The 27,904-nt window shown below is 46.2% G+C and overlaps 1 protein-coding gene and 1 long non-coding RNA gene across 2 annotated transcripts in view; one reads left to right on the top strand and one right to left on the bottom strand.

The window, feature by feature from the left end:
• MEI1 (meiotic double-stranded break formation protein 1) overlaps positions 1-27,904 on the top strand; it is a 101,688-nt gene that overhangs the window by 48,199 nt on the left and 25,585 nt on the right. The window contains exons 15-20 of the mRNA XM_030815192.1: positions 1,804-1,915; positions 6,317-6,377; positions 8,799-8,896; positions 13,236-13,404; positions 17,243-17,390; positions 25,052-25,327. Of these exons, the coding sequence (XP_030671052.1) occupies positions 1,804-1,915; positions 6,317-6,377; positions 8,799-8,896; positions 13,236-13,404; positions 17,243-17,390; positions 25,052-25,327 (864 nt within the window). The remainder of the gene's footprint in view (positions 1-1,803; positions 1,916-6,316; positions 6,378-8,798; positions 8,897-13,235; positions 13,405-17,242; positions 17,391-25,051; positions 25,328-27,904) is intronic.
• LOC115835881 lies at positions 998-27,904 on the bottom strand. The gene is made up of 3 exons (XR_004030840.1): positions 27,894-27,904; positions 11,798-11,804; positions 998-1,083 (listed from the first exon to the last, which is right to left on the bottom strand). It is a non-coding gene; the product is annotated as an uncharacterized LOC115835881 (long non-coding RNA).

Genomic DNA, 27,904 nt, shown 5'->3' with positions numbered 1-27,904 from the left:
CAATGACCCTGGGAGATGGATGCTATAATTTGCCCTAATTTACAGATAAGGTTGTCATATTTCTATAGTTATAAAGCAAGCCCATAACAGTGCTGAGATTGAACCTATGACTTCAGGTCCCCTAGCTTTTCTTGTGTCTTTAATAATGAGCAGCAGTGAATGTCTGTTATCCAAGTGTTAATAAGGAACATGTATGTGTGTTCCGTAAAATGAGAGATGACCACTCTGAAGAGAGGCTCGATCCTGAAGAGCTTCATTTTGAGCTGACTTGAGTTGAGATGGTGGGAAGAGCAGGGCCAAGAGCTGCTGACTCTGGGTAACCTTGGATGAGTCCTCTCCTGCTTGAGGTTTGGGCATCCTATGAGCCTGTGAGGAGTCCCTGTTAGTCAGGAAAGGGCAACTCCTAACCATCTACTGGGAACAGTAGGTGGCAGCAGGGAGGCACCTCTGGCTCTGTATGAGCGAGGCTCTTTCTTAAAGAAGCCATTGAGCTGGAGTCTGCAGGAGGTAGTGGTCAGGAACCCTGGACTGTGGCCCTGACTTAACCCACTAACAGTAAGACTTGGGCAACTCATCGCAGTTTACTCACCTGCCCTGTCTTCCTCCTAGATTTTTGAAGTGTTAGAGCTAAATCTAGAAGTAGATCATAGAATTATTGTATTAGTCTTTCTTTCTACTTTTCTGTATTTTACACATTTTCTTTAATGAGCATATATTACTTTTATAATAATAATTAAAAAAAACCAAACTTGCTCTAAAAATGAAAGGAAAGGTGTCAACAAGAACAATGCCTCTGAGGACCCAGCTGTTTACAGAAAGGGAACTGAGACTCAGGGAAGGGAGAAGGTGACTACCCAAGGGCACACTGTGGTGGCTATGTACGGAGCCTGAACTAGAACCCTGTTTTTTTTTTTTTTTTTTTTTCGTAATTCAGAGCTGTGTCTACCACATAAGACTGCCTCATGACTCTTGAAGAATTACCTGAAGGCTGGTCTGAGTGCAATGGTATTTACAACTAATTGATCACAACCAGTTACAGATTCATTTGTTCCTTCTCCATTCCCCCTGCTTTACTTGACCAGCCTTAATAATAACGGGCCGGGTGCGGTGGTTCACGCCTGTAATTCCAGGACTTTGGGAGGCTGAGGCAGGTGGATCACTTGAGGTCAGGAGTTTAAGAGCAGCCTGGCCAACATGGTGAAACCCTGTCTCTACTAAAAATACAAAAATTAGCCGGGCGTGGTGGCGCATGCCTGTAATCCCAGCTGCCTGGGAGGATGAGGCAGGAGTATCGCTTGAACCCAAGTGGCAGAGGTTTCAGTGAGCCGAGATCGCACCACTGATCTCCAGCCTGGGTGACAGAGCAAGACTCCGTCTCAAAGAATTAAAAAAAAAAAAAAAAACCCACCCTCCCAAAAAAAATAGCAAATATGAAGGCAGTTTATAAACTATATTATTATTATTACTATAGTAATAGAAACATGAGAGTCACTCTGCATTATGGTTTAGAAAGCAGTTTTTACACACCAGACCACATTTGTTTCTGGGAGGGATATCTTGTTATTCCCATTTGAGTCTTTTGGGAACAGAAGCCCAAAGAGATAAAGTATCTAGTACAATCTATCAGGTGGTCCAAGCCTTAGATGTAGGTTTGGACTTTAAGTTCCCTAGCTTTTCTTGTGTCTTTCAAGTGAAAGGAGTTAATCTACTGTTGCTAGATTTGATGTGAGTTTTCTCTGATGCCTTTTCTTCTTCAGAGGCTCAGTCCTGGTGGGCTATGTTCTCTCTCCTGGTTCTTTGCAGAGACACTTGGAGCAGACCACCCACCCAGCTTTGATGGAAGTTTTCCTCTCAATTCTGCACAGCCTCTTTGTCATCGTTCCCCACATGAAGGAGAAGTTTTCCAAGAAGCTTGGTAGGCAGCAGGCAAATGTGGAGGTTGGGAGGGAGGCAAGCACCTTAGGCAGTGCTCGGAGAGTATTCAAAGAGAGGATAAGTTGTGGGTGCACATTTACTAATTCATTCAGAATCTGTATCTATTCTTTGTCCAGTGTTGAGTGAAAGGAAGTGTCAGGCAGCAATCAAAAGTCATTAAAGGGGCTGGGCGTGGTAGTTCATGAGCCAAGATGGGAGGATCACCTGAGGCTAGGAGTTTGAGACCAGCTTGGACAATACAGTGAGACCCCATCTCTACAAAAAAGATTAAAGAAAAATTAGCTGAGCGTTTTCAGTAACATTAGCGACTAGTTATTAATAATAACTAACATTTAAGTTCTTACAGTGTGTGAGACTGTTTTAAGTGCTTTGCATGTATGGACTCATTTAGTCCTCAGAAAAACCCTAGGAATTGTCTATTGTGATTGTACTCATTCCACTGATGAGCAAACTGAATCTCAGAGAAGTTAAGTAACTTGCCTAAGGTCACACTATAAGTGGTATACCCAGGATTCAAACCCAGGGAATCTGGCTGTAGAACATGTTTTTTTTTTTTTTCTGAGATGGAGTCTCGCCCTGTTGCCCAGACTGGAGTGCAGTGGCACGAACTTGGCTCACTGCAAGCTTTGCCTCCCGGGTTCATGCCATTCTCCTGTTTCAGCGTCCTGAGTAGCTGGGACTACAGGCGCCCACCACCACACCTGGCTAATTTTTTTGTGTTTGTTAGTAGAGACAGAGTTTCACCGTGTTAGCCAGGATGGTCTCGATCTCCTGACCTCGTTATCTGCCTACCTCGGCCTCCCACACTTGATCTTAGCCAAAAGGCCGAGAAGCGATGCCTCGGCCTCCCAAAGTGCTGGGATTACGGGCGTGAGCGACCGCTCCGGGCCAGAACATGCTTTCGTAATCTCTGTGCTATATTTGGCTCTTATTATAATTTAATGTTTTTTCTTTTATTCTTGTCACATGGCATGCAACAAATGTTGTGCAACAAGTCTACCGTGGAGAGGCAGCCAGGGCTCAGCCATGTAGGCCCTTGTTGGCCATGTGAGGAATTTGGATTTTTTTTTTCTTTTTTTTTTTGAGAAAGAGTTTCGCTCTTGTTGCCCAGGCTGGAGTGCAATGGCACGATCTCGGCTCACCGCAACCTCCACCTCCCGGGTTCAAGTGATTCTCCTGAGTCAGCCTTCCAAGTAGCTGAGATTACAGGCATGTGCCACCACGCCTGGCTAATTTTGTATTTTTAGTAGAGATGGGGTTTCTCCATGTTGGCCAGGCTGGTCTCAAACTCTGGACCTCAAGTGATCCGGCCACCTTGACCTCCCAAAGTGCTGGGATTACAGACATGAGCCACCACACCTGGCCTGGAATTTGGATTTTATCCTAGGAGTTTTGTTGAGTTTTAAAGAAGTGGAGTAACATGTTCAGATTTCTGTTTCAGAAAGATCTTTCTTGGAGCAGTGTGGACTATGAGTTAGAGGGAGGCAGACTGGAGGCATGTATCTCAGCCTCTTGCATTAACTCAGGTTGGTGGTAGGAACTAAGGTAGTGTTGGGGCATGGAATAGCTGGTTGTAGGGCTTGAAAGAGAGGGAACAGTGCAGGGTAATGCCTGGCTTCTGGCTGCCTTCTGTGTGGATGGTGGTGTGTTTAACTGAGAGAAGGCTCACTGGGGGAGGATCTGGTTTGGGGAGGCAGTAGAGGATATGGTCAATTTGGGTCAGGGTGAATGTGAGATGTTCCAGTGAAGATGTTAGGTGGGTAATTGACTGTGTCTGAAGACAAGGGAGAGATCTGGGATTTAGATACAGGTATAGAAATCTTCAGCATCCAGCCTTTCATTCATTCAGCAAATATTGGGCACCTACTGCATGCAAGATATCATGCTAGGGCTGGAGATTTAGCAGTGAACAAAACAGACCCCTGTCCTTGTGAGGCTGACTCCTCAGTGGGGATCAGGTGAGATTCTTCAAAGTTGAGGGTGTAAAATGAAATGATGAAAGAAGCCAAGACAAAATTAAGCATTTAATGGTCAGGAGGAGGAGAGGTACAAGCATTTGGAGAGGTAGGAAGGAAACCAGAAGGGTATGATATTAAGGAAGCCAAATGAAGAGAGTTTTGTGGATTGGGGAGTAGTCAGGAGTGTGAAAAGCATCCCAGAGGTCAAGTAAGATGAAGATTGAAAAATGTCCATTGGACTTGGCTTCGTGGCAGCTTTTGGCCACATTGGCCAGAGCAGTTTCTGTGGGAGTGGTTGGAATGGAAGCCAGACCAGAGTGAGTTAAAGAATGAGTGCAAGATGAGGCAGTAGAGACAGGATACACAACTATTTTGACAAGTTTGGTGTGTGCAGAAGGTGAGAAATGGGGGTGTGAGTAGAGGGAAACATGGAGTTAGGAAGGATTTGTCTACCCCCTAAGATTGGAAACACTTACCTGATTAGCTGCTGATAGGAAGGAGCAGTAGAGAGACTGGTTCTACCCATATGAGTTGGAATTCTTCTCACCTCTCTTACTTGTTTATTGAGATTGTACAAATTAATTTTCTTATCTCCAGTGTCTTTAGCTAGAACATGGTGATAATAGTGAGAATTAAACAAGATGATGTATATAGATTTCCTGAAGGCTGCATCCCTCAGCCATTGTGATAACTGATACACACTTCTTTCCTTCCTTCTAACATTCTTCTTGCCTGCCATACTTCTGGACCCAAGAGCATCTAGTCTTGGGGCACTGGATGAGAGGCAAGTGTAGATCTCTTGGGGGCAGTGGTGGGGAATAGGGGATGTAGAAAAAGGCTGTGAGATCTGTAGGGAGATCTGTGCAGCATGAAGCCAGGTAGCACAGGATCAGGGGCTCAACCTGCGAGAGGGAGGAGGGAAGCAGGCACTGCCAGCAGGGAATGGTATGGAGACCTGGAGTAGGAGGGTGGAGAAACTCTGGATCCCTGAGAGATTGGGCCAAGAGGAGCCCATCTGGAAGGAAAGCTTGGTGCCCCTTCCTGGGAAAGTCATGGGTTAAACTGTTGCCCCAGAGAGTTGCTGTGAAACCCTGAGGGATTCCCTGTCAGCTGCTTTAGCCCCAGGATAAAATACAGATTATTCCCAACCCAGGGGCTGGTGAAATGGGAGCTTCTGATGTCTTTATCTAGGATTCTGCGTTTACAGTGGCCCAGGGAAGGCAGAACAGAGGTTAGTACTGACTGAAAGCCTTACTGGGGAGACTGGGAGGAGCCAGCAGCACAAAGGCCTGGGCCAGGGTCAACAGCTAAGGCAGAAACTGCTGGCCGGGCGCAGTGGCTTATGCCTGTAATCCCAGCACTTTGGGAAGCCAAGGTGGGTGGATCACCTGAGATCCAGAGTTCGATACCAGCCTGAGCAACATGTAGAAACCCTGTCTCTACTAAAAATACAAAATTAGCTGGGCGTGGTGGTGGGCGCCTGTAATCCCAGCTACTCAGGAGGCTGAGGCAGGAGACTCGCTTGAACCTTCGAGGCGGAGGTTGGAGTGAGCTGAGATCGTGCCATTGCACTCTAGCCTGGGCAACAAGCGTGAAACTCCATCTTAAAAAAAAAAAAAAAAAAAGGCCAGGCACAGTAGGTCACACCTGTAATCCCAGCACTCTGGGAGGCCGAGGTGGGTGGATCATGAGGTCAAGAGATCGAGACCATCCTGGCCAATATGGTGAAACCCCATCTCTACTAAAAATACAAAAATTAGCTGGGTGTGGTGGTGCATACCTGTAGTCCCAGTTACTCAGGAGGCTGAGGCAGGAGAATCGCTTGAACCTGGGAGGCGGAGGTTGCAGTGAGCCGAGATCATGCCACTGCACTCCAGCCTGGCGACAGAGTGAGGCTCCGTCTCAGGAAAAAAAAAAGAAAAGAAACTGTTATTGGACCTCTGTTCTGAGAACAAATTGCTTTCAACAGACAATTCAGAGATGAGAATAAAATAATAACTACTGTTCTTTCTGCATCTGAAACTGGATTGTTTTCTATAAAACTGAAAGAAGGGATAGAAGGAGCAGATGTGCCCTTCCTAGGTCCTTGTCAAATGTACCAAATTGTAGTGGAAGATCATTCAGAATGGAAGAAAATGAACACTTATTGTAGCACTTACTTTGAGCCAAGTACTTGTTAGATGTTCTCCATACATTTATCTTACTTAGCTTTACAACAACCTGTGAGGTACAAGTACCAAAACTGAGTCTCAGAGAAGTTAAAAAACCTTTCCAGAGTGAAACTACTAGACAGTGATGGAGTACATTTTGAACCAAGTCTGTGTAACTCTGAAACCAGAGCTTTTTGATACCACCCAGGCTTGGGACTCTCTGTGACAAGTCTGGTTTAAACTGCTCTCTGCTTTATTCTCACTTCCCTGAAGCTTCCTCATCCTTCATACGACTGACCCTGGAGCTGAAGGCCAGGTTTTGCAGTGGTCTGAGGTACGTGTGGTCTCAGGCAAGATTGAGTGGCCAAGGGGCCAATGTCCCTCTTGACAGGACAAGTGGGAATTGTTGGCTGGTGTGTTTTAGTCATGGGCTCATGGTGGTGTTGACATAATGTCAGCATTGCTCAGCATCTGGTGCAATAAGCTGGCCATGCTTCTGTAGGTTGTATTGAATCTAGCGTGGTAAGAATCTTATTCCTGGTGATACTTGGATGGGTACCTGTCACATCAAAACTGGGAGAGGCCTGGCGCAGTGGTTCATGGCTGTAATCCCAGCACTTTGGGAGGCCAAGATGGGAGGATTGTTTGAAGCCAGCAGTTCAAGATCAGCTTGGGCAGCATAGCAAGACCCTGGTCTCTACAATTTTTTTTTTTTTTTTTGAGATGGAGTCTCACTCTGTCACCCAGGCTGGAGTGCAGTGGTACAATCTTGGCTCACTGCAACAACCGCCTCCTGGGTTCAAGCAATTCTCCTGCCTCAGCACCTGAGTAGCTGGGATTACAGGTGCCTGCCACCACGCCTGGCTAATTTTTGTGTTTTTAGTAGAGATGGCCAGACTGGTCTCAAACTCCTGACTTCAGGTGATCCGCCCACCTTGGCCTCCCAAAGTCCTGGGATTACAGGTGTGAGCCACTGTGGCTGGCCACAAAAGTTTTTTGTTTTTTTTAATTAGCCAGACCTGGTGGTACACACCTCTAGTCCCAGATACTCAGGAGGCTGAGGCAAGAGGATCCTTGAGCCTAGGAGGTCAAAGCAGCAGTGAGCTATGATCACATCCCACTCTAGCCTGGGCAACAGAGTGAGAGCTTGTCTCTAAAAAAACACAAAAAGCCCCAAAAAACGCTTTCAGAGATCATTTGTTTAACCTCTCATTTAAATGAGGAAACTGGCAGGATTGAACAGGAAACTCTGGCTGAGGCAAAAGATCAGCTTGAACCCAGGAGGTAGAGGTTGCAGTGAGCTGATATAGCACCACTGCACTCCAGCCTGGGTGACAGAGTGGGACTCCATCTTAAAAAAAAAAAAAAAAAGGCTGCAGTGAGCTATGATCACGCCCCACTCTAGCCTGGGTGACAGAGTGAGACCACTGAGGAAATTGAGGCCCTCAAAGGGGAAAGGATGCAGTGTCTGTCAAGTTCTAGTTTCTACCAGCCAAGCAATTCTAGAGGAGAAACTCTCTTGTTAAAGTAGAGGTCGCTGCCTCAGTCTCTGTCTTGTTAGGTTTCTGGAGCAGCCTCTGTACCTTCTCCTTTATGATTTTTCCCCTGTTTCTGTATTTACTAAGAAGATTAACTTGTTAACTGCCAACAGTCTACAAGCTGGCTACAGTGCAGTGCCCAGCTTTCCTTCCATAATACTGAATACGCCATCCAACATTTAGGAGAGAATACAAGGACCCATCTGGATTGAAAGTCAAAATTTTGGAAGTACTCCTTGACTGCCCATGTGGGGTTCAGCTGCTGCTGCTTTTTCTAGTACTTCCTCAGCCCTGTTCTGGCCTAGGGGCACTTTTTTATTTGTATGTTTTATTAAGTTGGAGCTTATAGCCCCCACTTCATATTTTTTCAGTAAATTTTTAGTGAATGCCTATATGGGCCAGGTACCCAAGTTACAGCTGAAGCAGCAGGTTCCATATTTACTTTTTTTTTTTTTTTCTTAAGACAGAGCCTTGCTCTTGCCCAGGCTGGAGTGCAGTGTCACGATTTCGGCTCACTGCAACCTCCGCCTTCTGGGTTCAAGAAATTCTCCTGCCTCAGCCTCCCGAGTAGCTGGAATTACAGGTGCCTGCCACCATGCCCAGCAAATTTTTGTATTATTATTATTTTTTTTTTTTTTGAGACCAAGTCTCCCTCTCTTGCCCAGACTGGAGTGCAATGGTGCAATCTTGGCTCACTGCAACCTCTGCCTTCTGAGTTCAAGCGATTCTCTTGCGTCAGCCTCCTGAGTAGCTAGGATTACAGGTGTGCGCCACCACGTCCAGCTAATTTTGTATTTTTAGTGGAGACATGGTTTCACCATGTTGGCCAGGCTGATCTCGAACTCCTGACCTTGTGATCTGCCCGCCTCATCTCCCAAATTGCTGGGATTACAGGCATGAGCCACTGCTCCCGGCCAAATTTTTGTATTTTTAGTAGAGATGGGGTTTCACGATGTTGGTCAGGCTGGTCTCGAACTCCTGACCTTGGGTGATCCACTCGCCTCGGCCTCCCAAAGTGCTGGAATTACAGGCGTAAGCCACTGTGCCCAGCCCTGTATTTACTTTTCATAGCCACCTTAAGACCTCCACTGCCACGGCCATGGCTAGAATTTCACTAGCCTCTGGCACAAAGCAGTGGTGCCCAGGCATATGGCAGGGATAATGCTCTCCCAGCCAAAGTAGCAATGTCATCTCTTCTTTCTTCTTCTCCCTCTAAGTCACTCAGCCCTAAACCAGGTGTGTTCCAATTTTCTCTACTATATGTGCCTCAACCTCCTGTCAGCTCCAGAGAAGACAGGACCACCTTCCGAAGAAGGTAAGATGCTACAATTTGACCACTCATGTGGCCTGTGCTGGTTTTTAGAGTCTGGGTACCTTGCTGATTGGCTAGATAGTGAGTTAGTACAGGCATGAGATTTCTTTGCTTGAGGCTGCCCAGAGGAATCGCAGTGATGCAATTATAGGTTGATTCCTAGGGATGTGAAATAATAGAACTGGAAAATGATGGAACCCAAGGCTCCTGGCACCTTAAAGTTGGGAAGGATCCTAATGTTCATCAAGTCTAGTTCCTTCTTCCTGACAGTCTCCTCTGCAACATCCCCATACCAGGCCTCAGGAGTCCAGTGTTCACTATAGCATTAATAGTGTGTTCTGTTTCTTCATTCATTCAAGTAGTGTTTCTTTTTTCTTTTTCTTTCTTTTTTTTTTCTTTTTTTTTTTTTAAGACAGTCTTGCTCTGTTGCCCAGGCTGGAGTGCAGTGGCATGATCTCAGCTCACTGTAACCTCTGCCTTACAGGTTCGAGAGATTCTCCTGCCTCAGCCTCCCAAGTAGCTGGGATTACAGGCTCCCGCCACCACGCCTGGCTAATTTTTGCATTTTTAGTAGAGACAGGCTTTCACCATGTTGGCCGGGCTGGTCTCGAACTCCTGACCTCAGGTAATCTGCCTTGGCCTCCCAAAGTGCTGAGATTACAGACGTGAGCTACCATGCCCAGCCAAGAGGTATTTCTTGAGCATCTGTTGTGTGTCAGACTCCATTCCAGGTGCTGGTGAAAGAGCTAGGGATACAAAGCCCTGCTGTCATAGATTGAGACAGGCAGGCAATAAGCAAATGCATACTGTGTCAGAGATCCATAGGCACTATGATAAAAATAAAACTGGGCAAAGGGATAGAGAGTGATAGAAGGAGGAGAGAGACATGTTAGATAGGGTGGTCAGGGAAGGCCTCCATGTGGAAGTGGCATGTGAGCAGAGGTCTGAGTCAAGTAAAGGAAAGCCATGCAGAATCTAGGCAGGAGGAACAGCAGCTGCAGGTCTGAGAGCTGGAAGTTTTTCCTCTTGTTGAACATTCATTGAGCTTCTGCTGCCTGCCAGGGGAGGCCTAGGTACTGCTGTGGATAGAGCAATTGTAACAGTATGTTATTTGCCCTGAGGGGTTCCTCTATCTTAGACCTGTCTCCTGATATAATAGATAACAGTTTAATCATTGTTTCATCACTCATTCAACAAATATACCTCTGTGGGTAAGACCTAGTTCTGGCTCTTTTCCCCTTTATTATATTTGTGAAGACTCTGTGTCCTCTCCCCTACTCTCCACACCTGCTGCTTTCTCTTATCTTTCCCAGACATCATGCTGAGAGTGAGCGAAGCCCAGGTGAGCATTTTTATTGCTTCCAACATAGCTTGGCTACTGGTTCTCTCACTATGCTGGCTACTCCTTTATGCAATCTCCCTGTTAAGGCATGGTCTGGCCTGCAGAGAGAATAGCATGATTTCTGCCATGTAGCCTAAGACTATTGGCAGTCACATCACCGTCACCTCTCATGTTCATGAGTGCCTGCTCCACTGCTTCTGGAAGTTCCCTTGCTTGTCAAACCAAGGGGAGCCCCACACATCTCTTGCCTTAAACACTGGGGCTTCTTAAATCTCAACGTGCCAGGAAATACAGCAGATCTCTCATACATGCAGACTACTTCTTTCATTTATATATCAGGAGAAAGGCAGGTGTATGTGTGTGGCTGAAGGATATTTGTTTCATTATTATTATATTGATTAGAGCATGCTTTGGTGGACAAGCACTGAACTTGGAATTAGGAGAGCTGACCTGGCTCTGCTACCAAATTGCTGTGGCACATGCGCTATCCTCACCCTCTGCTTGCCCAGGACTTGGCCCTGGCAGGATGGATTCTTTCGGTTGACCTTCAACTGAAGTCCTGTCTTTCAATCTCTCATCCACTCACTGCTGGAAGGATTATCTGAAAACAAAGTCTTAACATCTTAACTCCCCTGGCCTTCAGCTGTGGTCTCCACACATCAGTCTGTGGAGTAGTGTCAGATAGTGATGAAGTTTTCTCTGGTCCATGGTGAAATGTGGAACATAAGGATAAAGTTGACTTTATTTAGGTTTTTTTGTTTGTTTGTTTTTTGAGAGAGTCTCACTCTGTTGCCCAGGCTGGAGTTGAGCGATATCAGCTCACTGCAACCTCCACCTCCCAGATTCAAGTGATTCTTGAGTCTCAGCCTCACAAGTAAGCTGGGACTACAAGCACATGTCACCATGCCAGGTGATTTTTTTGTATTTTTAATAGAGATGGGGTTTTGCCATGTTGGCCAGGCTTGTCTTGAACTCCTGGCCTCAAACGATCTACCTGCCTTGGCCTCCAAAGTGCTAGGATTACAGGTGTGAGCCACTGCACCTGGCTTTTATTCAAATTTTAAGCTCTGAAGTCAGTCTTTTTCTTTCCTTTTTTTTTTGTTTTGGGACAACGTCTTGTTCTGTTGCCCAGGCTGGAGTGCAGTGGTGCGATCTTGGCTCATTGCAACCTCTGCCTCCCAGGTTCAAGCAATTCTCCTGTGTCAGCTTCCTGAGTAGCTAGGACTACAGGCGCTTGCCACCACGCTTGTTTAATTTTTGTATTTTTAATAGAGACAGGGTTTTGCCATGTTGGCCAGGCTGATCTCGAACTCCTGACCTCAGGTGATCTACCTGCCTTGGTCTCCCAAAGTGCTGGCATCACCGGCTTGAGCCACCACGCCTATCCTTCTTTCCTATTCTTTTGGTATTAAAATATTCCTTCTTTTATGAAACTGTTTTCATAAGAAATCTAGAAGTCTCTGCCCTCAGGATAAAGTCCCAATTCTTTAAGTGGCATTTGCTTAAAGGTCTTTCACAGTCCAGCTGCAGATTACACCACATAGTTCCCCAACTTCTGACACCCCACATCTATTCACTGACTGTCCAGTGACACTGAATGGAAACATGGCATGTCTTCTCATGCCTTCAGGCCTCTGAACACCTTGCTTCCTTTTCTCTTTTCTCCTGTCGCTGCCTCTTTTCTCCTCACCCTCCACAGTTTGTTTGTTTGTTTCTTTCTTTTTTTGAGATGGAGTCTCGCTCTGTCGCCCATGCTGGAGTGCAGTGACATGATCTCGGCTCACTGCAGGCTCCGCCCTCTGGGTTCACGCCATTCTCCTGCCTCAGCCTCCCGAGTAGCTGGGACTACAGGGGCCCGCCACCTCGCTTGGCTACTTTTTTGTATTTTTAGTAGAAATGGGGTTTCACCGTGTTAGCCAGGATGGTCTTGATCTCGTGACCTTGTGATCCACCAGCCTCAGCCTCCCAAAGCTTGCTTGCTTTTTTCTGAGATGGAGTTTCACGCTTGTCACTCAGGCTGGAGTGCAATGGTGCCATCTTGGCTCACTGCAACCTCTGCCTGCCAGGTTCAAGCGATTCTCCCACCTCAGCCTCCCAAGTAGCTGGGATTACAGGCACCCGCCATCATGGCTGGCTAATTTTTGTATTTTTGTAGGGACGGGGTTTCACTATGTTGGCCAGGCTGGTCTTGAACTCCTGACCTCAGGTGCCCTACCCTTCTCAGCCTCCCAAACTGTTGGGATTACAGGCGTGAGCCACCGCGCCCGGCCCACCGTTTCTTCCTCTTTGACCTTGCCTTCCCCATGCCAGGTGGCCTGAGTCACTCCCTCCTCAATATAGTGCTGATCACATGTCCTGCAATTGCCTGTCTCGTTATGTGTCTCTTCCCATCAGCTGCCAGTTCCTGGAGGTAGGGCCTGGGTCTCACAGCCTGTCCTAAGAGTAGTAGCCACTCAATGGACATATGTCAAATGAATGAAAGAATGAATGTTTTTGGGAGGCCGAGGTGGGTGGATCACCTGAGGTCAGGAGTTTGAGACCAGCCTGGCCAACATGGCAAAACCCTGCCTCTACTAAAAATACAAAAAATTAGCTGGGCGTGGTGGTGGGTGTCTGTAATCGCAGCTACTTGGGAGGCTGAGGCAGGAGAATTGCTTGAACCCAGGACGGGGAGGTTGCAGTGAGCCGAGATCGCGCCATTGCACTCCAGCATGGGCAACAGAGCGAGACTTTGTCAAAAGAAAAACAAAAAAAAAAAATAAAAGAATGAACATTAATTTTTGAGACATATCCATGTCCTTCCGCTTGTGAAGCTTAGTCTTTCCCGGTGGGCTGAACCTTGCTCAAAGGAAGAGAAGCCTCTGATTTCCTTATTTCCCACTATACTGCATTTACCCTTGCTGCCCTGTGCAGTACTCTGCATGTAGTAGGTACTAATGTGCTGATTACCTCTTCTCCTATGTTCTCTGTGTGGCTTTCCTCTACTTGTTCCCTCCCTAGAACTCTCTGCAGTGTCTGAGCTCCTGCAGCATGGGTTGCCCCAGATAAGCAGCAGGAGCCCTGAAAGCCTTGCCTTCCTGTCTGATCGCCAGTACATGGAGGGAGCTGCTCGCCAGAGACAGTACTGCATCCTGCTCCTCTTCTACTTGGCCTACATCCATGACGACAGGTCAGTGCACAGAGGTGGGTGGCTGGTGGTGGGTCTTGGGACCTTCATCAGCAGTTCAGTTCAATAAATAAGGGCATCTCTCCAAGCCTGATGCTGGGCACTGGGGACACGGGGATAAGTGAGACATGCGTTGTGTCCCTGAGAGGCTCATATCTTAGAAGTGGGTTAGAACAGGTGAGTAGACACTGTGCTGAGAGACAGAAGCCTAGAAAGCCAATGAGTATTCCTTGCTATCCTTGAGGGTGTTGTTTGTCCACAGAAAAAAACTTCAGTAGTTTACTTTGGTTTTAATTATTACTATTCAATTTATTACATTTTTAAAATCATGGCTGGGCACGGTGGCTCACGCCTGTAATCCCAATGCTTTGGGAGGCCAAGGTGGCTGATACTTGAGGTCAGGAGTTCGAGACCAGCCTGGCCAACATGGCGAAACCCTGTCTCCACAAAACATACAAAAATTAGCCGGGCATGGTGGTGCACACCTATAATCTCAGCTACTCTGGAGGCTGAGACAGGAGAATTGCTTGAACCCAGGAGACGGAGGTTGCAGTGAGCCAAGATCATGCACTGCACTCCAGCCTGGGTGACAGAGTGGGTGAGACTCCATCTCAAAAAGGATATAAAAATAAAAATAAAAGGACTGTTCTTTCTTAAGCTGTAAGAAATAATTTACTGGGCCAGGTACGGTGGCTCACACCTGTAATCCCAGCACTTTGGGAGGCCGAGGCGGGTGGATCACCTGAGGTCAGGAGTTTGAGACCAGCCTGACCAACAAGGTCCCAGCTACTCAGGAGGCTGAGACAGGAGAATTGCTTGAACCCGGGAGGCGGAGGTTGCAGTGAGCCGAGATCGTGCCACTGCACTCCAGCCTGGGTGATGGAGTGATACTCTGTCTCAAAAACTAAATAAATAAATTAATAATAATAATTTATTGACTGGGTGTAGCAGGACGAGCCATAGACAAAACCTTTCAGACACCGAATTGTAGAAGGAAGGGCTTTATTCAGCTGGGAGCATTGGCAAACTACTGCCTTAAAATCCGAGCTCTCCAAGTGCACAATTTCTGTCCCTTTTAAGGGCTCACAGCACTAAAGATTTCACATGAAAGGGTCGAGATTGATTTGAGCAAGCAAGGGGTACGTGACAGGGGCTGCATGCACCGGTGGTCAGAGTGAAACAGAACAGAGCAGGGAGTTTCACAGTGTTCTTCCATACAGTGCCTGAAATCTATGTGTAACATCGGGTTCTAAGTCATGAGTTGATTTTTAACTGCTAGGTTTAAGCCAGGCCTGGCGCCAGGCTGCCTGTCTTTGATTTCACTTCCTTGTTTTTTTCTTAAAACAGGTACTGGCCGGGCGCAGTGGCTCACGCCTGTAATCCCAGCACTTTGGGAGGCCGAGGCGGGCGGATCACGAGGTCAGGAGATCGAGACCATCCTGGCTAACACAGTGAAACCCCGTCTCTACTAAAAATACAAAAAATTAGCCGGGCGTGGTGGTGGGCGCCTGTAGTCCCAGCTACTCGGGAGGCTGAGGCAGGAGAATGGCTTGAACCCGGGAGGCGGAGCTTGCAGTGAGCCGAGATTGCGCCACTGCACTCCAGGCTGGGCGACAAAGCGAGACTCCGTCTCGAAAAAAAAAAAAACAGGTACTGAGTAGAAAACAATATAAAACAATATGAGAGGGTCTCTCTCTTCCCTCATGGGTGCTGTGGCTTACACCTGTAATCCCAGCACTTTGGGAGGCTGAGGTAGGTGGATCACCTGAGTTCAGGAGTTCAAGACCAACATGACCAACATGGTGAAACCCTGTCACTATTAAATACAAAATTAGCCAAGCATGGTGGCGAGCACCTGTAATCCCAGCTGCTGGGGAGGCTGAGGCAGGAGAATCACTTGAACCCGGAAGGCAGAGGTTGCAATGAGCTGATGTTGTGCCATTGCACTCCAGCCTGGGCGACAGAGTGAGACTCAGTCTTTTTTTTTTTTTGAAACGGAGACTCACTCTGTTGCCCAGGCTGGAGTGCAGTGGCCTGATCTTGGCTCACTGCAAGCTCCACCTCCCGGGCTCACGCCACGCCATTCTCCTGCCTCAGCCTCCTGAGTAGCTGGGACTACAGGTGCCCGCTACCATGCCCGGCTAATTTTTTGTATTTTTAGCATAGACAGGGTTTCACTGTGTTAGCCAGGATGGTCTGGATCTGACCTCATGATCTGCCCGCCTCAGCCTCTCAAAGTGTTGAGATTACAGGTGTGAGCCACTGCGCCCGGCCGACTCAGTCTTAAAAGAAAAAAAAATTATTAAGGTAAAATTTACACAACATAAGCTTGACCATTTTAAAGTGAACAATTCAATGGTATTTAATAGTACCTTTAAAATGGGCAACCACCACCTCCATCTAGTTCTAGAACATTTCCATCAGTGCAAAGCTGTCACTTCCATTCCTCCTCCCTCCCCAGCTCCTGGCAACCAACAATCTGTTCTGTCTCTTTGGATTTACCTATTCTGAATATTTCATATAGATGGAATCATACAGTGTGTGACTTTTTGTGTCTGGCTTTTTCCACTTAGCATAATATTTCAGAAGTCCATCCAGTGAGCATAATGTTTGTACTGGGTATCAGTACTTTGTTCCTTTTATGGCTGAATAATATACCTTTGTATGTATACACCATAATTTGCTTTTATTCACCTGTTGATGGACATTTGGGCTCTTTCTGCCTTTTGGCTGTTGTGAATAGTGCTGTTGTAAACATGTGTGTACATGTATTTGTTTGAGTAGTGTTTTTAATTCTTTTTAGGTATATTCTCAATCCTCTCACCTTGGCCTCCCCAAATGTTACCATTACAGGCATGAGCCACCACACCTGGCCTCCTGTTTGCTGTCTTTTCACTTTCTTTTCTTTCTTTCTTCCTTTCCATTCCTGTCCTGTCCTATCCTGTCCTTTCCCCTTTTCCCTCCCCTCCCCTCCCCTCCCTCCACCTCCTTTCCTCTTCCCTCCCCTCCCCTACTCTACCCTCCCTTTTTCCTTACCTTCCCCTTCCCCCTTCCTCTTCCTTTCCTTTTGTATCTTGCTCTCTCACCCAGGCTGAATTGCAGTAGCACAATCATGGTTCACTGCAGCCTCAACCTCCTGGGCTCCAGCGATCTTCCCATCTCAGCCTCCCATGTAGCTGGGACTATAGGCATGCGTCTCCACAACCAGCTAATTTAAATTTTTTTTTTTTTTTTTGTAGAGATGAGGTCTGACTATGTTGCCTAGGCTGGTCTCGAACTCCTGGCCTCAAGCAATTCTCCCACCTCAGCCTCCCAGAGTGCTGGGAGTCTAGGCATGAGCCATCACACCTGGCCCTTTTCACTTTCTTAGTGGTATCTTTTGAAGCACAATGTTTTTAATTTTGATGACCTCTAATTTATCTATTTTTTTCTTTTGTTATTTATGCTTTTGGTGTTACATCTGTTAAATACACCACTGTTTAATGATAAATACAAGAAGAGAGGAGTGGAGCAGCTGCCAAAGCAGGGCCTTCTGAACCCCAGCAGTAGCACCCTTCTCTTTAACAGTGCTGGTCCAGCTGGCAGATAGCTCACCTCCCAAGTGTGAATGAGCAGTATTTGGCCCCTAACTGAGCCTTGCACAAGGCATAGAACAATGTGATGTATATATATGGCAATGCTTTGTAAGTATGTATAGCACACTGTTTGTTTAAGATGTCATTAGGTTGTGGGCATGCTGGGGCAGGACAGTGGGCTGAGGAAGGATGTGGCCAGGCAGGATAGAAGAGTCCAGTGGCCTGCCAACTCTGCCTTTCTCACTCAGGCTTTTCTTGGTTGACAGGTTTGTCTCAGAGGCAGAGTTATTTGAGGCTGTGCAAAGCTTCCTCCTGTCTCTGCAGGACCAGGGCGAGCGCCCCCCACTGGTGGTCTTCAAAGCCTCCATCTATCTGCTTGCAATCTGCCAGGACAAAGACAATACACAACGTGAGGTATGGACCACAATGCCTGGGCTCCTTCTCCTCCTGTACCTCTTTACATTAGTGTTCCCTGGGAGACCATGATGATGATAGTGTATAGACAAGTGGGTGGTAGAGAGAGAGAAAGTGGAGGTGTTAGGAGAGTGGAGAGGAGTAGGATGCAGACTCATACAGAGCCTGTGTAATTTACCTAATTATCTCAGCCTTCCTGGGAGGAAGAGATTATTATTTGCATTCTACAGATAAGAAAATCAGGACTGAGGCCGGGTGCGGTGGCTCACGTCTATAATCCCAGCACTTTGGGAGGCTGAGGTGGGCGGATCACCTGAGGTCGGGAGTGCAATGGTGCGATTTCGGCTCACTGCAACCTCCGCATTCTGGGTTCAAGTGATTCTCCTGCCTCAGCCAGGAGTTCAAGACCAGCCTGGGCAACATAGTAAGACTTTGTCTCTACAAAATATTAAAAATAAAAATAAAAAAAACTCTTTGGTCACCTTTAGAGGATGCTATGCAACAAACTCATGTTTTTGAAAACTGGTAACCAAAGGAAAAGAATCAAGCATTTAACCTATGTTTCCTATGTAATCTAACCCTTCAGAGTAACTGAATAGTTAGTGAGGGGAAGTTTCCTTTTTTTTTTTTTTTTGTTGAGACGGAGTCTCGCTCTGTTGGCCAGGCTGGAGTGCAGTGGCAGGATCTCTGCTCACCACAAGCTCCACCTCCTGGGTTCACGCCATTCTCCTGCCTCAGCCCCCCGAATAGCTGGGACTACAGGCGCCCGCCACCACGCCTGGCTAATTTTTTGTCTGTTTAGTAGAGACGGGGTTTCATCATGTTAGCCAGGATGGTCTTAATCTCTTGACCTCGTGATCTGCCCGCCTCGGCCTCCCAAAGTGCTGGGATTACAGGTGTGAGCCACTGTGCCCGGCCGGAAGTTTCCTTTTATACAAGTATTTAAGTTAATAAACAAAGGGAGAATGACAGAACTAGAATATTATTGCTTTGTAATCCCTAATTAATTAGTGGATCTAGGCAATGATCACCAGTGGCTGCTACTAGCACAAAGAGAGAGACAACAGGACATTGTGTGCCCAGGTGTGTCTTACTTGAAAACCCATTCACTTCCACTGTGCCTTTCTGTTTCCATTCAGATTAAACCAGGTCTACTCTCATCACATTTGCCTCAACAGTAATCAGAAAGAGGCAAAATTAATAGTCAATGAAGGAAGAGTATCTTTAGCTTTAGACTGAAGGGTCCACACTAAGGAACAGAAGCAATATTCTATGAAATAGGTGAGAGGTTCAGTGATGAATCAGACATGGTCCTTGATCCCAGGAGTTTATAAAGAAGCTGGAGAGAGAAAACTTGTCCACACACAACCACCACGAAAGTGATCCAATAGCCTGATTAACAATGATCTGAGTCCTAGCAATCCACTTTCTTTGATAAACTGTTACCAGAAGGAGATACCAATACCTCAGAGCTCTTTGCTCCTGTACCAACCAGAGGTAGTACTAAGGAATGAGCCTTAGGAGTCAGTCAAGTCTGAGCTGGAGTCCTGACTCCCCCATCAGTTAACTGTGTGACCTAGAGAAAGTTACTTGAACTTCAGTCTTGATTTTTTTTTCCAGAATACTAATAATTTTCATGACCTGAGAAGCCTTTGCTTCAAAATGAAAAGTTCTAATAATTGAACAACCAACAGTCTTGCTCTTGTTTCCCAGGCTGGAGTGCAATGGCGCCATCTTGGCTCACTGTAACCTCCGCCTCGGGTTCAAGCAATTCTCCTGCCTCAGCCTCCCAAGTAGCTGGGATTACAGTGGGATTACAGGCATGTGCCACCACGCCCAGCTAATTATTGTATTTTCAGTAGAGACGGGTTTTCAACATGTTGGTCAGGCTGGTCTTGAACTCCTGACCTCAGACAATCCACCCGCTTCAGCCTTTCAAAGTGCTGGGATTACAGGCATGAGCCACCGTGCCCAGCCAGAAAATTTTAAAAAATTGGCCAGGCATGGTGGTGTGCACCTGTGGTCCCAGCTACTGGGAAGGCTGAGGTGGGAGGATTATTTGAGCCCAAGAGGTCGAGGCTGCAGTGAGCCATGTTCATGCCACAGCACTCCAACCTGGGTGACAGAGTAAGACCTTGTCTCAAAAAATAAGATAAAATTTAATATAAATATATAAAGGGCAACATACAATCACAGCTTGATTTTTCTACTCAATTTTATTTTGATATTATTTCATCTTACAAAAATATTACAATAGCCGGGCGCGGTGGCTCACACTTGTAATCCCAGCACTTTGGGAGGCTGAGGTGGGCGGATCACGAGGTCAGGAGGTCGAGACCACGGTGAAACCCCGTCTCTACTAAAAATACAAAAAAAATTAGCCAGGCGTGGTGGCGGGCGCCTGTAGTCCCAGCTACTCGGAGAGGCTGAGGCAGGAGAATGGCGTGAACCCGGGAGGCGGAGCTTGCAGTGAAACGAGATTGCGCCACTGCACTCCAGCCTGGGCGACAGAGCGAGACTCTGTCTCAAAAGAAAAACAACCACAACAACAACAACAACAAAAAATATTACAATAATAGTTCAGAGACACCTATTTGCCAGATTCACCAATTTTTATTTTTATCTCATTTGCATTCTGTCTCTTCCCATTCCCACCCCCATATTCTTTTTTTCTGAACCACTTGAAAATAATTTTCAGAGAGTCATTTTATTCATAAATACTTCAATTTGTATTTCCTAAGAATTAGGACTTTCTCTGTTACATAATCAGGGTACAGTGATAAAAATCAAGAAATTTAACATTGTATATAATATTATGTAATCCTTAGTCGTCAATATACGAAATTTTTTTTTTTTTTTTTTTTTTTTTAAGATGGTGTCTTGCTCTGTCGCCAGGCTAGAGAGTGCAGTGCCGTGATCTCAGCTCACTGCAACCTCCGCCTCCCGGGTTCACACCATTCTCCTGCCTCAGCCTCCTGAGTAGCTGGGATTACAGGCGCCCGCCACCACGCCTGGCTGATTTTTTGTATTTCTTAGTAGAGACGGGGTTTCACCGTGTTAGCCAGGATGGTCTCGATCTCCTAACCTCGTGATCTGCCCGCCTCGGCCTCCCAAAGTGCTGGGATTACAGGCATGAGCCACCGTGCCGGCCATACGTTTTTTCTTTTTTGAGACAGAGTTTTGCTCTGTCGCCCAAGCTAGAGTGCAGTGGCGCAATCTTGGCTCACTGCAACCTCTGCCTTGGGTTCAAGCAATTATCCTGCCTCATTCCCCCAAGTAGCTGGGATTACAGCTGCGTGCCACCATGCCTGGCTAATTTTTGTGTTTTTAGTAGAGACAGGGTTTCACCATGTTGGCCAGGCTGGTCTCGAACTCCGGACCTCGTGATCCACCTGCCTCAGCCTCCCAAAGTGCTGGGATTACAGGCGTGAGCCACCGTGCCTGACTTATAATTCCTTCTATGTTTTTTAGTTGGAGTTCTACTGTATGGATGTTTTCTTTTTATTATTCATTTTACTCAATATTGTTATTATTTTTCGAGACAGGATCTTGCTGTGTCACCCGGACTGGAGTGCAGTGATGTGATCACAACTCCTTGCAGCCTTGACCTCCTGAGTTAAAGCAATACTCCCACCTCAGCTTCCTGAGTAGCTGGTACCACAGGCATGCACCACCATGCCTGGCTAATTTTTTTTATTTCCTGTAGAGACGGGCTGGTCTCAAACTCCTGGGCTCAGGCAATCCCCCTGCCTTAGCCTCCCAAAGTGCTAGGATTACAGGTGTGAGCCGCTGCTCCTGTCTCCAGTATTATTTTTGAGAATTAGTAGTGTAGATTCACGTTGCCCTAGTTTATCAGGAAGTTGTTCTGATTAGAGTGAAAAGAAAGGTTAGGAGGGAGATGAAAGAGTTTAGAAGGCAGAACATGGACCATCAAGCTACTGGAGGCAGGGAAGCTCTTTGTTCTGAGCAGGTGGTAGGGCTAAAGAGGTGTGGGTAGAGGAGCACCCTCCATGGTCACTGAGGTCCTTGGTGAGCAATGGGACTGCCTAGATGAGGTGGTGCTGCAAGGGGCACCTTCAGGAGGCTCATGGATGTCTTCCCCATAAAATTTGCCTGCTAGCTCCCAGGCCTTTCCTTTGCTTCTGTCTCTGATGTCACCTTCTTTATGTGGTATCTTTATGAGAAGGCTTCCTTGGTGCCATTTACCTGTGAATGCCCTTTGTGTAGAAGCAGAGTAACCTTGTATACATGCATTGTGCAGAAAGGCAGGACTCCTGGGTGCACATTCTCGTTCTGTTGCTAATGTTCTGGGCCTTCCTGGCGAGATCTCCTTCCCTTTCTGGGCCTTGGGCAGAGTTATCTCTGAGATCCTTATTCTCATGGTCTTTGAGCCTTTGTGGAAGCAGTGGAGAAGATACACACTGATATATGTTGAGGTATATATCTGAGGATCCCCAATAGCTGGAGTGTGAGTGTCTCTGTGGGGATGGATATTTCAGAGTGTCAGGCCCTACTTATGCCTGGAAACTCTTCCTTTTCAGCAACTTCATTGCATTTTGATCAGCATTTCCTAAGCTGTTGAACACAACTCTATGCCGATGATTTTTTATTTGCTTTTCAACATTTCAGCAACTGAACCAATGTGGATTGACCACTTGACATGAGCTAGGTACCATGTGGGGCCCTGTCAAATCTGAAATGAATCAAACAAGTTCCTTGCCCTCAGAGAACACAAGTTTGTCAGGAGAGACAAAAAGATCTCCTATGGGTCAGGCAGCTACAGTAATGAGTGCTCTCCCGCAGCTGGAGGACTGGCCAAGAATCAGCAAAGCATTATATAGCATCAGGAGAGGCTTTGTGGAGGAGATGGAGGAGGTGAAGGGAGAACCTTGAAGCTGAGAGCAGAGTATGATTTAATGTACAGAAGTGGGAAGATGCCCAATCTATCCACTCAAGGAAGGAAGCCTAGCTTAATGTGCCTTAGCTAAGTCATATGGGAGGTAGAATAGAGAGGAGCTGAAAAGGTAGACTTAAGTCTTTATTAACATGCTTGAAAATGAAATTAGGCAGGGCGCAGTTGCTCACGCCTGTAATCCTAGCACTTTGGGAGGCCGAGGCGGGTGGATTGACTGAGCTCAGGAGTTTGAGAGCAGCCTGGGCAATGTGGTGAAACCCTGTCTCTACTAAAACACAAAAAATTAGCTGGGCACGGCGGCGTGCGCCTGTAGTCCCAGCTACTCTGGAGGCTGAGGCAGGAGAATTGCTTGAACCCAGGAGATGGAGGTTGCTGTGAGCTGAGATTGCGCCACTGCATTTCAGCCTGGGTGACATAGCGAGACTCTGTCTCCAAAAAAAAAAAAAAAAAAAGAAAGAAATTAAGGGAACAATTCCATTTACAATAGCATCAAGAAATTAAATACTTGGGAATATAACTTAACAAAGTATAAGGACTTTGTATTAGTCAGTTCTCACATTGTTATAAAGAACTACCAGAGACTGAGTAACTTATAAAGAAAAGAGATTTACGTGACTCACAGTTTCACAGGCTGTACAGGAAGCATGGCTGAGGAGGTCTCAGGAATCTTACAGTCATGGCGGGAAGCAAAAGGGAAGCTGGCACATCTTATATGGCTGGAGAAGGAGGAAGAGAGTGAAAAGGGACGTGCTACAAACTTTAAAACAACCAGATCTTGTGAGAATTCACTCAGTATCACAAGAACAGCAACGGGGAGGTCCACCCCCGTGATCTAGTCACCTCCCACCAGGTTCCTCCTCCAACACTGAGGATTATAATTTGGACATGAGATTTGGGCGGGGACACAAATCCAAATCATATCAACTTATATAGTGAAAATTTCGTACTGTTTTTCTCTAGTTTTTTTTCTTAATTAAAAATCTAAATTAACAGACTGCATTCATAAATTGGAAGACTTAATAGTTTAAGATGGCAGTGCTCTCCAAATTGATCGGTAGATTCAATGCAATCTGTATCAAAATCCCAGTTGTACTTTTTTGCAAAAATGAATAAGCTGAACCTAAAATTCATATGGAAATGCAAAATAGTCAAAACAATCTTGAAAAAAAAGAACAAAGTTGGAAGACTCATACCTTTTTTATTTTGGAACTTACCAAAAAACTATCGTAATCAGGATAGTGTGGTACTGACATAGGGGTAGACATATAGATCAATGAAATAGAATTGAGAGTCCAGAAATAAACCCATATATTTATGGTCAGTTTTTGATGAGGATGCCAAGATAATTCAATGGGGGAAGATTTGTCTTTTCAGAAAATTTCCAGGAACAACTAGATATACACATGCAAAAGAATGAAGTTGGACTCTTAACTCGTACCGTACACAAAAATGAACTCACAATGAGTGAAAGACCTAAATGAGCCAAAACTGTAAAACCCATATAATAGCATACTAAGGAATTTTTTTTTTTTTTTTTTTTTTTTTGAGATGGAGTTTCACTCTTGTTGCCCAGGCTAGAGTGCAATGGTGCGATCTTGGCTCACCACAACCTCTGCTTCTCGGGTTCAAGTGAGTCTCCCGCCTCAGCCTCCCAAGTAGCTGGGATTACAGGCATGTGCCATTATGCCCGGCTAATTTTGTATTTTTAGTAGAGACGGGGTTTCTCCATGTTGGCCAGGCTGGTCTCAAACTCCCGACCTCAGGTGATCCACCCACCACAGCCTCTCAAAGTGCTGGGATTACAGGCACGAGCCCCCGCGCCCAGCCTTATACTAAGAAATTTGAACATTGTTATGGGAATGCAGTGGGAAGAGGTAGGTTTGTGAGGAGTAAGAAATTATTCAACAAGGCCGGGCACGGTGGCTCACACCTGTAATCCCAGCACTTTAGGAGGCCAAGGCGGGCAGATCACCTGAGGTCAGGGGTTTGAAACCAGCCTGACCAACATGGAGGAACCCCATCTCTACTAAAATTACAAAATTAGCCGGGCATGGTGGCACATGCCTGTAATCCCAGCTACTCAGGAGGCTGAGGCAGGAGAATCACTTGAACCCGGGAGGCAGAGGTTGCGGTGAGCCGAGATCATGCCATTGCACTCCAGCCTGGGCGACAAGAGCGAAACTCTGTCTCAGGAAAAAAAAAGAAATTATTCAACATATCTCCCCTTCACCCCTTCTGTGCCAGGCCCTATGCTAAGTGCACAGATTAATCTGCCACAGTCCCTACCCTCAAGCAGCTTTCAGTCTAGTGTGGGAGGTAGACATGCACACTGACAATTACAACCCACTGTGGTACCATCATCAAGCTGGGTTTCTTGACCTCGGCAGTATTAACATTTTGTACCAGATCATTCTTTTGTGATAAGCTTTCCTGGCATTATAGGATATTTAGCAGCATCCCCACTCTCTCCCTACTAGATCCCAATAGCATTCCCCCAATCAAGATAGTAAAAAATGTCTCCAGACTTTACCAAATGTCCCATGGGAACAAAATCACCCCTAGTTGAGAACTTCTGTTATAAGGTTAAGTACAGTGGTATTTTCTCACTAAAGTGCCTTGGGATGAGCTAGCCAAGGTGTCCTGGAATACTGAGATGACAGTACATTTTTCCTAGTCATTTCTTGGCCATGTTGGGGTCTCTTGGGTCCTCTGCAAGGTGTATTTACCTCCTTTCTTTTGCCTCCAGACTATGGTCAGTGCAATCAGAAAATTCCTAGAAGGCATCCCAGACCTACAGCTAGTCTATACCCACCATCCGCTCCTGCTCAGGTTCTTTCTGTTGTATCCAGAGCTCATGAGTAGGTATGGGCACCGTGTCCTGGAACTTTGGTTCTTCTGGGAAGAGAACAGCTATGAGGAACTGGATGATGTCACCTCTGCTGGGCAGCCCGCCCTTCCTGCCAACTTAGCAGTCCTGTTCCAGTTGCTCAGAAGCATCCCCAGCATCCTGCTCATCTTGCTGGTAGGCAACCACTCATTCATTTCTACATTCAGAAATGGTGGGCCTTCTCTCTCTGAGAGCCGGTTTACTGAGGTCGGGAGGCACCCACATCTGCTTCAGCCCACCTCCGGACTTATCACTATCTGCATGTGAGTTGAGGGGGTGGTAGTCTCTTCTACTTGTAGGTGCCTGGTTTCCGTAAATCCATACTCTTTCCTAAGTCTAATGGAAGTCTACCAACTGAGAGATGTGTGCCTCTCTTCCCCCCAGGGGATGACACTATAAAATGCAGATATTAGTCACCATCCCCTCTCACCTCCCTGTCATCTCTCAAGCAGATTCTGCTGACACAGGTTTAATGTTAAAGGAAGCCCATGGGGCATGTAGATGGAGATTTCTGATGGCAGAGGGACTCCTCTTTTTTGCCATGACTCACATGATAATATTATATGTGCATTACTTGCTCAGGCATACCTAGAATTGTCAGATGCCCCAATACATTTTTTTCTGGAGACAGAGTCTCACACTGTTGCCCAGGGTGCAGTGCAGTGGCATGATCTGGGCTCACTGCAACCTCCACCTCCCGGGTTCACGCAATTCTCCTGCCTCAGCCTCCCGAGTAGCTGGGACTACAGGCGCACGCCACCACACCTGGCTAATATTTTTTTTTTTTTTTTTTTGGAGATGGGGTTTCAACATGTTGCCCAGGCTGTCAATACTTTTTAGTGAAGTACATTACTGAAATTCCCATCAGGAATTAGATGGGTTAATTAGATTAGATAAGGTAAACTGCCTAGTGGCTGGCTTTAACTCCACTTTTTTTCCTTCCACTCAAGAAAGCACATTGAACAACAAATTAGATACCAAGGAGAGTAGCAGGGGACAGAACTAAGATACTAGATTTTCTTCACCAGATGAAATATTTGGGGTCAGTTCCTCACACATAGTAGGTACTTATAAATTATGACCCATTGAATTATGGGTCTAGACCAGTCTAAGTCTGTCAGGGATAGTAGTGACAATACAGTCATGCATTGCTTAATGATGGGGATACATTTTTAGAAACACAGTGTTAGGTGATTTTGTCATACCAACATCATGGAGTATACTTACAGACATCTAGATGGTCTAGCCTACTACACACCTAGGTATATGGGATGACCTGTTACTCCTAGGCTACAAACCTGTACAGCATGTTACTGTACTGAATATTGTAAACAAATGTAACACAGTGGCATTTATATATCTAAACATAGAAAAGATACAGCATGACTATATCTTATTTTTTTCTTTCTTTTTTTTTTTTCTTGCTCTGTTGCCCAGGCTGGAGTGCAGTGGCAGGATCATGGTTCATGCAGCATCAATCTTCTGGGCTCAAGTGATCCTCCTGCCTTAGCCTCCCAAGTAACTAGAATTGGCTGGGTGTGGCGGCTCCTGCCTGTAATCCCAGTACTTTGGGAGGCCGAGCTGGGTGAATCACCTGAGGTCAGGAGTTCAAGACCAAGTAGCTGGAACTACAAGCATGTGCTACTGTGTCTGGCTAATTTTTATATTTTTTGTAGAGACAGTGTTTTATCATGTTGCCCAAGCTGGTCTCAAATTCCTGGGCTCCAGTGATCCTCCCACCATGGCCTCCCAAAGTGTTGGGATTATAGGCATAAACGACTGTGCCTGCCATTTTTTTCTTTTTAAATACATGAAACATAGGCTTAGAGAGATTTGCCCATGGTCACAAGAGTTGGGAATCAAAATATTAAAACCCAGATTTGACTCCCTATCTATCAATTGTTCTGTCTGAGGCTCTGTTTGTACTCAGTCTATTTATTCTCCCTGGGTTATCTCATTTACACCCATGGCTTTGTTTGCCTCCTGCCTGTATGGTGATGACTCAAATCCCTGCACCACCCCTGACCTCTCTCCTGAGCTCATACCCATGAAGTCAACCATCTATTTGACATTTCTGCCTAAAATGGAGCTCATTATCTCCTCTCCCAAATTCCCTTTCTCAGCCTGGGTCTTCCTATAACGGAGGTCCCTCACTAACTGAAGGCTGTGCTAGGCCACTAACTTCACAGGATGTAAATATTAAAAGAAGCAAACCAAACAGAAATTGAATCTCAGGAGACACTTAGCATAGAGCTTAACAGAAAGGAGCTGCCTTCAAGATGAGTTGTTGCATAGAGGACTAGGAAGATAGAGGCTAATCTGAACTTCAGTTTCCTCCCACAGAAAATGGAGAAAACATGAGGGTAGATGAGATAGTACATAGGAACACTCTTGGTTTGCTTCACATAGTGGGCTGTCATTCACTAATCATTGACTGTACCTCTGAACCAGATAAGTTCATCTCAGAGAAGCTAATTGAATTGCCCAAGATCATATAGTTAATAAGGGTCATGGCTATGACTAGAGCACAAAGTGAGTAAGTTTTTCACTAACTTAGATCCTGGAGACATCAATGGTAAAAAAGAACAGCAAGGAGGCCAGGCGCGGTGGCTCATGCCTGTAATCCCAGCACTTTGGGAGGCTGAGGCGGGTGGACCACAAGGTCAGGAGTTCAAGATCAGCCTGGTCAACATGGTGAAACCCTGTCTCTGC

This window comes from Nomascus leucogenys, chromosome 7b, assembly GCF_006542625.1.
Source record: "Nomascus leucogenys isolate Asia chromosome 7b, Asia_NLE_v1, whole genome shotgun sequence".
NCBI lineage: Eukaryota > Metazoa > Chordata > Mammalia > Primates > Hylobatidae > Nomascus > Nomascus leucogenys.
The sequence above is the reverse complement of the archived record's forward strand: the minus strand, read 5'-3'. Positions and strand labels throughout refer to the sequence as shown.